Raw genomic sequence first — 12,507 nt, forward strand, 5'->3', positions numbered from 1 at the left:
ATGGTTGACAATTTTCAACCACTTCACCCTTCCCCAGCCATCAGAGTTTTAGAGAGGGGACAGAAAGGAAAGGTCGGTCACCAGGAGAGTCTGCAGGTTTCCTTTTAATCAAGGCTCTGCTAAAAGTGTTTTGTGGGGCTAGGAGCCCCCAAAGCATGAAATGGACATGTAACACGACCTGGATCCCCCAAAGCAGGCCAAACCACTCTGGCGAGCACTGTTGGTCTGCCCAAATCTGGGTAATCAGACTGGGTATTCGTTGGCTACATTTCAGAGCTCAGCACTGCCTTCAGCCAGGATGAAGTGGGAGTGAACCCAGCTGCTAGCAGAGCTGCCACCCAGGCTGAGAGCCAAGTACCAGCCACTGCCAGTGAAGACTGGCCCCTTTATTGAAAGGGAGTTGTTCACAGTCCAGCCACCAGCCCTGGGGAGGGAGAGAAGTCAGGGCGCCCGGCTCGGGGATGGTCAGGGCTCCGTAGCTCCATCGCCAGCATCCTTTGGAAAGCCACCTCTGGCGGAGACAGCTGTCTGGGAGGGTGCTCCAGGTTTGGCTGAGACGTTCTGATTGGAACAGAAGAAAGAAAAAAAGTGAGGCTGGGAGGAAAGGCCTTGGATTAGGCCCTGCAAGAGATGGCCACTTGGTATCTGGATAGCACTTAACTTTTTCAAAGCCTCTCGCCCAACTGAAAGGCAGTGGGGGATAGAGCGGTGGGGATACTCTTCCACCCTCCAGGGGAAGCCAGAACTTAGCAAGTGCGGCCAGTGGGCAGTCCCCACCTCCCAGGCCCAGCCCGGGGTGGGCACTGACCCCGCCACCAGCCGGCTCCGGGCGCCGGCGGCCCAGCTGCCGCAGCATCTCCTCGCAGGCGGCGATGGTGTCCAGGAGCTGCCTCTGCCGCTGCTCCACCGCATCCAGCAGCTGCTGGGCGCGCTCATCCCGGGGCGTTTGCGGGGGTGGCCTCCCGCCGAGCCCCAGCCCCGCCTTCCCACGGTCCACGCCGGCAGCCTCCCTGCCCGGGAGAGAGCGAGACAGACGGTCAGGGCCGGCGCTTGCGCGGGGTCAGAGCCCCTTTCCCCCCGCCCCAACGGGCCCCCTCTCACCCCCGTGACCAGTCTGAGCCCGGGCCCCATTCCATCGCCGCCTGCGCGGCCCGACCACCGCCCCCCTTTCGGCCGCCCCCCCTCCCCAGCCCTGCGCTAAGGCTCCGCAAAGCTGCGCCCCGCCCCGTCCCCACCGGTCTCCTTCAATCCTCCTGGGGGTCGCGGTCCCTTTAAGTTGCCCAGCGCGGTGGTGGGGCGGAGCCTCCCAGACCGGAAGATGACTGGGTGCGTCACTTCCTCCCGGAAGCAGGCCTGGGCGGATGTCTCCGGCGCGTCCGTGCACGGGGCTGAGGGCCGCGGTGGCTGCCAGCATGGGGTTGAGCGAGGGGCCGGCGGGCTCCGCCCGGAGCGGGCGCCTTCTCCGTCCGCCGAGCCCCGCTCCGGCGGCGCCGGGGGCTCGGCTGTTCCGGCTCCCGGGGAGCGGGGCCGTGCGGGCCTCAAACCCGGAGCGCGCCGGCTGGACCGAGGCGCTGCGGGCCGCCGTGGCCGAGCTGCGCGCCGGCGCCGTGGTGGCCGTCCCCACCGATACGCTGTACGGCCTGGCCTGCTCGGCGAGCTGCTCGGAGGCACTGGGCGTCGTGTACCGCGTCAAGGGCCGCAGCGAGACCAAGCCGCTGGCTGTGTGCCTGGGCCGCGTGGCCGACGTCTACAGGTGAGGACGCCCCGACCCGGCCCTGTTGGGGGCGGCACCGCGGGAGGGGTTTCCGGTGACAGGCTTGGGAGACTGAGGCGCGGAGAGCGGGAGGGGCTTGTCCAGGCTCACCCGGGAATCCGGAACTGGAAACGTGTATGGAGCGCTTAGTGTCTGCCAGGCCTTGAACGAGATCGGGGGCGCAGCGGTGAACGAGGCAGGCGGGGTCCCTATTCTTCTGGGGTTTTTGTGATAATGGGCGGGGGGGACGCCCACTGTTTAAGATAAAAGAGGGGGAACACGGTAGCTTAATTTAGTAGGGAGTGCCTTGAAGAAAGTAAAACATGGAGCGTGAAAGCGGTGCAGCTGTTGTAGCCTGCGGGTCCAAGCCTGGGGCGGTCCTCTGGAGCCCTGCTTTCTGCTCAAGCTCTTGGGGGTGAAGAGGGAAGACAGGCGGATCCTATTTTAGTCCCTCGGGTTACCTTTCCTAGATCTGCCTAGAATCTGGAATAGGACTAGCAGTTCCTTTCATTTGGTTGGATTTGTGTCCCCCCCGTTTCCCAGGTACTGCCGTGTGAGAGTACCGGAGGGGCTCCTGAACGACCTGCTGCCAGGACCAGTGACCCTGGTGATGGAACGCTCGGAGGAGCTCAACAAGGACCTGAACCCCTTCACTCCTGTGAGTCAGATTTTCTCTCGTGTCCCCAGACTCCTGCCGTTTGGCTTTTGCTAGGATCCAGGCCAGAGCCATCCCCCACCCCTTCAGCCTTTCTGATGATCCCTTTTCTCTTTGCCTCGTAGCTTGTAGGCATCCGTATTCCTGACCACGCCTTCATGCAGGACTTGGCCCAGGTGTTTGGGGGACCGCTTGCTCTCACCAGCGCCAACCTCAGCTCCCAGACCAGCTCTCTGAATGTTGAGGTGAGTTACCCATTCCTCCCCCCGGAAATGTCACCAGGCCACAGTTTCCTCTGAACCAGAGGGGCTGATGGTTCACTGGAATTGCCTGGCAGGGGAGCCGCCCTTTAGGGCTGATGGTGGGAAGTCTGCCTAGGTGGCCAGGGTGGGGGAATACAGAATGATCTCGGAAAAGGTTTATTTTAAAGTTTGAGAGGCGAGGGGGAGAATTGGTGGTGTTTTTCTACTGTGTTTTTAACAATAAGAGACATCATAAGTACATGTTTTTCTCATTCTGTTGGGATAGCAGTCGTTGGAGAATACAGTTGGGTGATAACGTCTTCCAACTTGCTGTAAAGAAAGTTAAGACTCTGAAAAGTTAAATCACTTATCCCAGGGACTCCTGGTCCTGTTCTCTTACCTCTGCCACAAGCCAGGTCAAAGAAGGGATCACCCACGGGAATTCCCTGGCCATCCAGTGGTTAGGATTCCACGCTTTCATTGCTGAGGGCCCAGGTTCAACCCCTAGTCGGGGAACCAAGATCCTGCAAGCCGCACAGTGTGGCCAAAAAAAAAAAAAGAAAGAAAGGATCGTCCTAATCCCGTCTTGGCTGAGTAGCTTAGAATGAATGAGGACACAAAGAAATTTGACTGAGCATACTTCTTTTCTTCTTACTGGTCTTAAATGCGGAACATAGCAAAGTGATTTTACTTTCATAGTAAAGTGATTCCATGCCCAGACGTAGAGAGTGGGTTCAGGGGCTTTGGAAAGTGAGAGCCCAGCACCCCTTCTTATTCTCAGGCTTTACTTGATCCTGGTGGCTATATCCTAGGCATTGGGGATGGGGATTCTTACCTTTTCGGCAAGCAGCTTACCTATCCAGCACAGTAACTGGTATTTATGATCCCCCATCCCAAATTCCCAGGCCTAACTGCCACTGCAGTGCCTTCATGCGGGGTGAGGGTGGAGTGGTGCTCTGGCTCAGTTAACAATTCAGTCCACAGTTCTGAAGGGGAACTCCTTTCTATAGCCCAAGGATTGAGCGCCAATGGGGTGCAGTTGCAGAGTCCCCCCCGTTTCTCCTGCCCTGATCCAGAGTTTAAATGAGGTTCCTTACCCTGCTTAGAGGAAGATGCCTGCTGTTTTAGAGCTGTGTGATCTCTGTCTTAGGTGCCCTGTGTGTGGTATGACATTGTAGATGCCAGAGGTGGTGTCCATGCTCTTCCTCTCCCTCTTCTCAGGAATTTCAGGATCTCTGGCCTCGCTTGTCCTTGGTCATTGATGGGGGACCAATTGGGGACGACCAGAGCCCTGAGTGTCGACTAGGCTCAACTGTGGTTGACTTGTCTGTGCCTGGAGAGTTTGGCATCATTCGTCCGGGTTGGTGAGTCTCTTTGCTGTGGCACAGGGATAGGATTTGAGGGAGGTTGGGAGATGCAAAAAAAAAAAAAAGGTTGTCACTCCTGTCTTGCCCTGAGGGGAGCAGGCAGGTTTGGAGATGTGGTGGGTGGAGTGGAACTAAGTTTGCTAGTGTTTGCTGGCTTTTTCAGGATTCAAAAGGATTCATCAAGGGTTTGATGAACAGAGCACAGTATGATCGAAGAGTTTAGAGGTCCCTGATCTCCAGAATCTGGTGGGCTCGCGGCTTTGAGAAGTCGAACCCTAACTGTCCTCCATTTCCTCCCCAGTGCCCTAGAAAATACTTCAGCCATCCTCCAGAAGTATGGGCTGCTCCCCTTACGTGGATCCTGCCTGTGAAACTCCGAAGGAGGGAGGGCCCAAGGACTGGTGCTGGACACTGTGTGTCCGACTGCTGGTGGCTGGCAAGGCCTCACTGGCAGAGGCCACTGGGGCTACAGTGTTACTAGTCTGACCTTTTAAGGCAAAGTTTCTTTCTGAACACTATAGACCAGGCCTCAGAAGCTGCTGGTTAAGCCTCACACCTGGTTGGGGAGGTTATATTTATTTATAATTTCATATATGAGCCAGAAGCTGAACAGAGGTTTTAAGAGCATTCCGAGGATGGCCTTGTTCTGGTAAGTTTTTTCTTTTTTTGATCTTAAAAAATAAATAACAGATTTGGAATCTAGTGAGAGCTTCTTCTCTGGTGGGTAGTGGCACTTAAGGTCCAAATCAGCTAACACATTGGTTGGTGCTTTTCAAAAGTCTCAAGTGACCAAATGCATGAGTTTTATGCTTCTGAAGCTGTAACCAGTTTAGGGTAAAAATAAAAACTGTAGAGCCATCGACCAAACACTGCTTCCTCTGAACCAGGGGGCTGGTTCTTTGCTGTAATTGCCTGGCGGAGAGTCATCATTTTGGTCTAATGGTGGGAAGTAAGCTCAGCTGGCACAGGGGTTGGGGGGGTCCCAATTAAGGAATATTGGAAAATAAATCTGTCCTGTCCAGCCACTTTTTTCATATTTATTCATAACATAAATTATAATGAATTATACCTACAACACCTTCATTTAAATCCAGTGTCCACTCAGGAGCCTTTATCTTTATTCATATGTATATAAGTGTTAAAAACATACTTACTGTTGGGCATTTGAACTTTGTTTTTTCTTTAATAGAAAAAAATGCTGTTAAACATTTTTTTTTTTTTTTTTTTTTTGCGGTATGCGGGCCTCTCACTGTTGTGGCCTCTCCCGTTGCGGAGCACAGGCTCTGGATGCGCAGGCTCAGCGGCCATGGCTCACGGGCCCAGCCACTCCGCGGCATGTGGGATCTTCTCGGACCGGGGCACGAATCCACGTCCCCTGCATCGGCAGGCGGACTCTCAACCACTGCGCCACCAGGGAAGCCCTAAACATCCTTGTAAATGTTTTATTTTTCTTCTTTTGAATTATTTCCTTGGGGTAGGATTACTGGGTCCAAGTGTATGGCCATTTTTCTGGCTCTTCATAGAGGTTAGCCTTCAAAAGAACTGAATCAAGTCGCATCGCCATCAGCAGTGTGTGAGAGTTACTGCCCCTGCCCCCCAGGTCTGGCCATACTTTTAGTATTTTTTAAAATATGCATATGTGAACTGAAGCCTCAGTGTCACTCCCTTGTAAATTACTCCAGGTCACCATCTAGCCCTTTTCACCTGTCCCTGCCTGCCTTGGTTTCCCCAACTGAGTCACAGCAAGGGGACCAGGCCTGCCCCATCCATTGGTGGGGTTTAGTACCTGTTACCTAACTGGAGCTGGGAGTCCTTGTGGTGACCAGTAGGGCTCACTTCCTTCCCTCTCCCCTCACACCCCAGTTCTCAGAACTAGGATTCAGTCTTGAGCCCATAAACTTCCCAATACGGTCGTTTCCAATGCACATATTTTCAAGTAGATGCTAAGAATTTTGCCAAGAGTGTGTCCCAAGGCCTGCTTTGAGGGTCCCTGCAATTAGCATATTAGTTTATTTGTAAATAAGCACTGGTTGGTTAAATACTCCCTCTAGAAATCTTGTTGAAACTAATTTCTTGAGCAAACTCGACTCTTCGTTGTGCTAACACTGTAGCCAGCCCATCCCATACGTCAATTTGTCACAGAATCTGAGGAGTCAAGAGTTTGTGGTCCTGAAGGGATCAAAAGGAAAGCTGATTTGAGAATAGGAACAACACGTCATTTTTAATACAAATCACAGTCGCACTGAAAACGGCTCTAGTGAGCGGGCCTCACTCAATTCAGGCAGCTAAAGGGAGGGGGGTGTCCTAGTTCTCTCCCTGGAGCTAAATGTTCATCTAGGAAAACGGAGGCTCTGGAGCGCAGAGGTATTTTCTTCGAGGAAAAAGAACTGAACTCCCAGCACTGGGCAAAACAGCAAAAAGGAAAAACTTATAGCTGTGCTTAGGCACTAGCTACAAGGCCACATCAAATTAGGAAAGCTGGCTCCTGTAAGCTTCGGAAGACAGGAGCCCTTCCTGGTCAAGTTTTCCCCCAGCACCTGGCACGCGGTAAGGTGCTCGCTGAGTATGTGTTGAATGAATGTGTGAATGCTCAGGATTATTTCCTGATAATTGGGTTCGGGAATCTACTGGGAAGAGCTTAAACTGAGAATTTTCCCCTTTAGAAAGCCTTAAGTGTGGTTCCCTAACTTGGGGAAGACAGATGATGTGGGAAGGAGGCTTGGAGAGGACGCAGGTTGGCAGAGAGCAGGGTGCATGCTAGCCCAGAGCCCTGACACCCTTCTAAGACCAGTGACTTGGAGACTCCAGAACACCAACCAGCTGAGTTCCAAGCTAGAAGGGATTGTCTTAAAGTGTTCTGAGGATGTGGAGCTGCCTTGGGCTAAGCCCAGCCACCTGCCAGCCCCTGGGGTTCCCTCTCTGGAATACCACCCAGTTTCCTGTCCCTGCAGGGCACCCTGGCACCCACCTGCCTCAGAAACTAGCTCTGTTCTCCACGGGCCCTGGCTTGATGGGCCCAGAAGCACTCAGCCGCTGACTTGGGAGCAAGTGCCCACAACCTCAGCCGAGCCCCACGTGGTGACATCTTCCAGTGAGGCTGGGACGTCAGCACCTCCCGCCCCTGCCTGCAGGCCCTTCACATCAGCCACTGCTCCTTCTCTTTGATGAAGTGCTCCGCCCAGCGGCGCGTCAGCTCTAGGTACAGGCTGGGCTGATGAGGCAGGTAGTCCAAATACAGCCGAGTCGGCGTCTTCTTGGGAATGGCCTTCTCAATCTGGGTGCCCTCGTGCCACTCATTGAAGGAGGTGATGGAGACGATCTCGGGCCTCACGGTCAGGGCTGCCTGCAGGGCCGTCTCGTAGTACTTGCCGTTGACCCTGTTCCGCGTATTGTGGTTGTTCCAGGGCCGGATGCTGGTGTCAATGTAGCCAGGCCCCACACTGGGAATGAACATGAGGTTGTTGGCATCGCAAAAGTTCTTCACAGCTTTCCAGTTCTGATGGGAGGAGCCGAAGGAGAAACCGTTGGAGGCAAAGTAGGTGTACATGCCATCAAATCCGGCGGCCAGGATGTCATGGGTGTGGCCCTCCTCCACCAGCAGCGCTATGAAGACCCCATCGTAGGGGGTGTTGCGGATTGAGCGGGGCCCGTTCGGTGTCAGGAGGTGGGCCCAGGCCTCAGGGGATGTCAGGTAGGAGTCATAGATATAAAAGAGTGGGAGGCTCTTACCCATGCTGTTCTTATAGCGGTAAAATGCACCATGGGAGCCATACCTGAGGAGCAGGAGGAAAAAAAGCCTGAGCCAGCAGTCCAAGAGAAAAGCAGCCAGCACAGCCGGAGGGCTGGCCCTGAATGAGACGTCCAAGCACGATTTTGAGTCCAGCTGGACTCCACAGTTGGACTCCACAGTTGGACTCATCATGCCTCTAAGCAAGAACCCAGTTCCCTCCCACCCTCTCCCGAGCCTTGTCATTCCTCTATTTAAGCCTCACTTCCCTGCCCCAGGCCGAGCCACCACCGTCTTCTATCTGGACTGTACCGACGGCCACCTAACTGGTCTCCAGGCCCCCACTTCCACCTCCCTATAACCCAGTCTCTCTTTAAAGTGTAAATCAGATCTGACTGCTCCTTACCGAGACCAGCAAGGCCCGACCTACTTGATCTGGCCCTGCCCACCGCCATTCCTGCTATTACCCCCTCTATCGCGTCACTCGGGCTACGCTGGCTGCTGTCAAGCTCGTCCCATCAGACGGCCTTTGGATCTGACAGCCCTCTGCCTGGAGTTTCCTGCCGCCCCAGATCTCTGCAGAGCTGACTCTTCCTTTAGGTGCTGGCTTACATGTCACCTCAGAGAGCTCACTGGGCCACCCATTCTAAAGTTGTCTCCTGGGCACACTCTTAACACCCTGTTTTATTCCGTTATTCCTTCTTCATAGTATGGATCGCTATTTGATTTGTCGTCTATAACCACTACCTGCACACCCGCCCGAGGATGTAAACTTTGCTAGCCCTACCCACTGCTGTACAACTGGGACTCAGGACAGTGCCTGGACACCTGAAGGCACTCAGTAAATATTCTTTGAATGAATGATACATGCAAGCCATTTGCAAGCCACTTTTCACATACGTTAGCTCACGTAACTCACAAGACTCAAAGGTTAAGAGGACTGCCTCTGATCACAGAATGGAGGCCGCAGAACCAGAGTGCAAACCCAGGTTGCTGTCTCCAAGCCCAGTACTCTATTTTACTCTTTTTAGATGCTGGGGACACGGGCATTCTGCCCTTTTGTCTCTTGACCTGCGCCTCCAAGCCTTCTAGCCCTACCCCCATCTTGATCCCCACCAAAATCCAGGTCCCAGAGCAGCCTTACGTGTCAATGATATACTTGATGTTGTCATGCAGAGTGATGTCATCTCGGCCCTTGTAGGGTTGGATGTGGAAGGCCACCTGCCACAAACAGGAGATACTGGTCAGCTGAGTATCTTTCCAGAGGCCACAACCTATAAGGCTCGTGCTTCAACTATGGCCTGGAGAAGAGGCTGAGTTCAGGAGAGACCTGGCAGTCATGGGCACAGTGTAAATAAAAGCAACCACTGCCCTCAGGGCCCGAAAAACGGGTGAATTTCCCCACCTCCTACAGCAGGGCCTCTGGGAATCATTCTGATGGGCTGTTGCAGGCTGGCCAACAGGTTTCAACTTATGTGCCAGCTCCCAGTGATTGGCACGAGCTGCCTGAAACTATGGGAAAATGTGTCCATAGGAGAACGTCCCATATCTATTTACTGTGCCAGTGATGGGCTCAGGAACAGGGGTGGTGCTCCTTTTCATCGTTTTTCTTCTTTTGCCACACACAGGTAAGGGCAGTGACTTACTTGATAGGTACACATGGGGAAAATAACTGGCCAGCTCCATCCTTTCTCTTGAAAGAGAGCCTGCCTGATGAGAGCACGTGTTGTGCTTTACTCCTTGAGGCCCAGCACTGCCTCCCACTAGGGAGTTGAGGCTGGAGTTCAGTTTGTGGGCCCATTTGGCTCTTGCCTGCCTTCCCTCCAGATCAGGGTCTCCAACCTAACCTCTATCACCGTGATATTAATTTAGTCTCCCATCTATCCTATATTTTCCCCAAAATTTTTTTCAGAACTCAAAAAATAAGAGTGACATAGGCACCTAGAGAAATGGTACAGATGAACCTGTTTGTAGGGCAGAAATAGAGACACAGATGTAGAGAACAAACGTATGGACACCAAGGCGGGAAAGTGGCGGGGGGGTGGTGGTGGGATGAATTGGGAGATTGGGATTGACATATATACACTAATATGTACAAAATAGATAACTGGGCTTCCCTGGTGGCACAGTGGTTGAGAGTCCGCCTGCCAATGCAGGGGATGCGGGTTTGTGCCCCAGTCCAGGAGGATCCCACATGCCGCGGAGCGGCTAGGCCCGTGAGCCATGGCCGCTGGGCCTGCGCATCCGGAGCCTGTGCTCCGCAACGGGAGAGCCACAGCAGTGAGAGGCCCGCGTACCGCAAAAAAAAAAAAAAAGATAACTAAGAAGAATCTGCTCTATAAAAAAATAAAATTCCAAAAAGAAGTGACATAGGCATTATTTATTAGACCCTACCCCCCACACCACACTTGCTACGTATTTGCATACCTGGGCTAACGCCAAGAACTTTGGTAGAGGCACTATCCCTGTGGGCGGAGGAGGGGACATCTCCAGAATCGGCCAGAGAGCATTTGACATCTTGTTGGAGACTCACCTGGATGTTGTACTGATGGGCAGTGTCCAGAATGGCGGGCACCAGGTCATCTGAGGGTTCCCCATTATCATCAGCCATGCCAGGTGGGTACCAGGACAGGACCAGGACGCCTGAGACACAACACAGAGGCTACTTCAGAGACACACAGTACCCCACAACAGGGAATTCCTTCCTCACAAACCATCTCCAACTGCAGAATGGTTTCTGAATGAAAGAAACCTTGAGGGAGACTCCTGCCAGGTTCTCTTCTTGCAGATCAGATCCCTGAGCTGTGAGTCCTGGAGCTGTCCACGCCCGCGGTGCTGAAGCTCAGTGACTGCAGGAACCCTAACGTGCCAGGCCAGGAAGGAGCCAGAGAGCCTCAGCAGCCTCTGGCCTGCATTAGCAAGTAGTTAAACAAAGGGAAATGGATGGACAGTGACACACCCACCTGGAAGGCACAGTCCTGTCTCTGGCGGAGAGGAGCACCTCAGGGAGAGGAGCCCTGAGCAGGGGTCATTTTACCCTCCCCGTGGGAAATAACATTTGTCTCAACTGTCTGCCCCTCTAGATGGTAGAATCTTGAGGGATGGCCTCTGCTATTTATCTGTGAATACTTCCCACCACTGTCTCTGGCATTCGATTTTTCCCCCACTCATTAACCATTTCCAAAGAAATTGAAATGTACTGTAAAATCCAGCAGAATTCAGTGACAAAATCTGAAATAAGTCAGCCGCCCCACCCCAGCCTGCCTACACGGGGGGCTTCTTTTCAAGCAGAGTACTTGAAAAGCTCCCAGGCCCCTTACTGCAAATAGGGCAGGGTCCATCATACAACGTGGGCAAACTTTCCTTTCTGCAACCAGCAAACTCAGGACAGGCTGCTGCCCTACCCTGTGCCTAGTGTGAAAGCAGAGGCCATCCCAGGGACTACTGCTCTGAATCCCAGACTCCTGCGGGGCCAGGGCACCCAGGCCTCACTTAACCCAAACCGAGAAGCCCAGTAGACTGCCCTCCCCTCCTCACTCTCCCTACCTGGGACAGCCCTGGTGCAAACGCCTTCCACTGGCCCTCCCAGCAGCTCTGCTCTAGGAAAGGGCCCTGGAATGGCAGGGGGTCAGAAGGCAGAGGTGGAGGAGTCTGAAAACTAGAAGATGGGGGCGGGGTCTCCTGGTGAGCATGGGATGAGAGTTCTAGAAGAGAAGAGGTAGAAGCCAGGCTGAGTGGGACCAAAGGCCCCGTGATAGGAGCAGTGGAAGTTGGGGTGTGGGAACGAAGAAAGGCGAGGCTGGGGGCCCAGCGACGGGGGAGGGGGAGCTCACCGATGGCGGCTTCCTTCAGCTGGGTCATGTGCTCCCGCAGCACGTCGGGGTCCCGGGAGCTGTAAGGCCCCAGCTCCGGGTAGAAGCTGGAGCCCAAGTCTTCGGGGGGGCTGTGGCGGCCGCGGGGGTAGCTGGCCGAGATCTTGGGGTCCCAGTGCGGCACCATGACGTGGTCCCAGTGAATGTAGTGGCCCTCGCGCCGCGGGCTCCCGTACCACGAGTAGTAGAAGGCGTGCAGGTCCGAGTAGACGCGCAGACTCTGCCCGGGGGCGGGCTCGGCCTCCGCTGGGGCCGGCCCCGGGGAGCTGCCCGGGCCCGCGGTACGGGGCGGAGGCGGCGGCGGCGGCGGCGCGGCGGGGGCGGCCGGGGCCCGCGCGGCCGGCGCGGGGCCCCCTTCGGGGCGTCGCTCAAAGGGCGCCAGCTCCAGGCCGGGGCCAAGCGCCGGGAGTCCGTCCGGAGCCTTGAGCGTGCGCAGGCCCATGAGAGTGCCGAAGGCGAAGAGCAGCACCAAGAACAGCGCGATGCAGGCGCGGCGCCGCCGCCGGGCCATGGCGGCCCCCGCGCTCTCCGCGTCCCGCCCGGCTACCTCCGGGCGCGCCGCGCCATGGCTGCCCGCCCGGCTCCCGCGCGTCGCGCAGTCCGCGCGCGTCCCAGGGAGACGGCGACTCTGAGCGCCGAGCGCGGCGTGGGCGGCTCCCGGCCTCTCCCCCGCAGTGCGGGCGGGCCCGGCACACAGAGAGTGCAGGCGGCGCAGACCAAGTGGTCGCGAGCCGCGGGGGGAGTGGACGGGGAGAGCTACGAGATCCCGGGCCAAAGGAGCAGGGGCCAAACAAAGTCAAGGCGCGTGGCTCGTGGAGGATCTGTCGCCTTTCAGCCTGGGGCACCGGTGAGGGAGCCCGCTGGGGGAAAGGGAATGCCCTCCTCCCGCAA

General features: G+C 55.4%; 3 protein-coding genes across 4 annotated transcripts; 1 reads left to right on the forward strand and 2 right to left on the reverse strand.

Annotated features, from left to right (window-relative positions):
- Nucleotides 1–84: 84 nt before the first annotated feature.
- LOC308606418 (uncharacterized protein C1orf122) lies at nt 85–1,392 on the reverse strand. Of its 2 annotated transcripts, none has more exons than XM_081217265.1 (3): nt 1,313–1,392; nt 809–1,010; nt 85–561 (listed from the first exon to the last, which is right to left on the reverse strand). In XM_081217265.1, exons 2-3 carry the CDS (start codon nt 854–856, stop codon nt 466–468), a joined length of 144 nt encoding a protein of 47 aa, XP_081073391.1. In that variant the 5' UTR covers nt 857–1,010; nt 1,313–1,392; the 3' UTR covers nt 85–465. The 2 variants fall into 2 exon arrangements, with proteins under 2 accessions (XP_081073391.1, XP_081073390.1); XM_081217264.1 differs by lacking the exon at nt 1,313–1,392 and adding an exon at nt 1,102–1,199.
- On the forward strand, nt 1,362–4,719 carry YRDC (yrdC N6-threonylcarbamoyltransferase domain containing; the record flags this gene model as incomplete). The annotated part of the gene is made up of 5 exons (XM_081217253.1): nt 1,362–1,753; nt 2,297–2,411; nt 2,534–2,653; nt 3,872–4,014; nt 4,319–4,719. 5 exons carry the CDS (start codon nt 1,362–1,364, stop codon nt 4,386–4,388), a joined length of 840 nt encoding a protein of 279 aa, XP_081073379.1. The 3' UTR covers nt 4,389–4,719.
- Nucleotides 4,720–4,853: 134 nt separating this feature from the next.
- On the reverse strand, nt 4,854–12,127 carry MANEAL (mannosidase endo-alpha like; the record flags this gene model as incomplete). Its single annotated transcript, XM_081217241.1, has 4 exons — nt 4,854–7,790; nt 8,889–8,965; nt 10,278–10,387; nt 11,578–12,127. 4 exons carry the CDS (start codon nt 12,125–12,127, stop codon nt 7,154–7,156), a joined length of 1,374 nt encoding a protein of 457 aa, XP_081073367.1. The 3' UTR covers nt 4,854–7,153.
- Between the last annotated feature and the right edge of the window lie 380 nt (nt 12,128–12,507).

This window comes from Mesoplodon bidens (genome assembly GCF_964165515.1).
Source record: "Mesoplodon bidens genome assembly, chromosome: 2".
In the NCBI taxonomy this organism is placed as follows: Eukaryota; Metazoa; Chordata; class Mammalia; order Artiodactyla; family Ziphiidae; genus Mesoplodon; species Mesoplodon bidens.

What these genes read in the sequence shown, in the direction of transcription:
- LOC308606418 (XM_081217264.1), bottom strand. Translation starts at nt 1,136, where the DNA reads ATGGAATGGGGCCCGGGCTCAGACTGGTCACGGGG. An exon ending in GGCTCAGACTGGTCACGGGG is followed by an intron (nt 1,011 to 1,101) that starts GTGAGAGGGGGC and finishes TCTCCCGGGCAG; the next exon opens with GGAGGCTGCCGGCGTGGACC. An exon ending in CGGAGCCGGCTGGTGGCGGG is followed by an intron (nt 562 to 808) that starts GTCAGTGCCCAC and finishes TGTTCCAATCAG; the next exon opens with AACGTCTCAGCCAAACCTGG.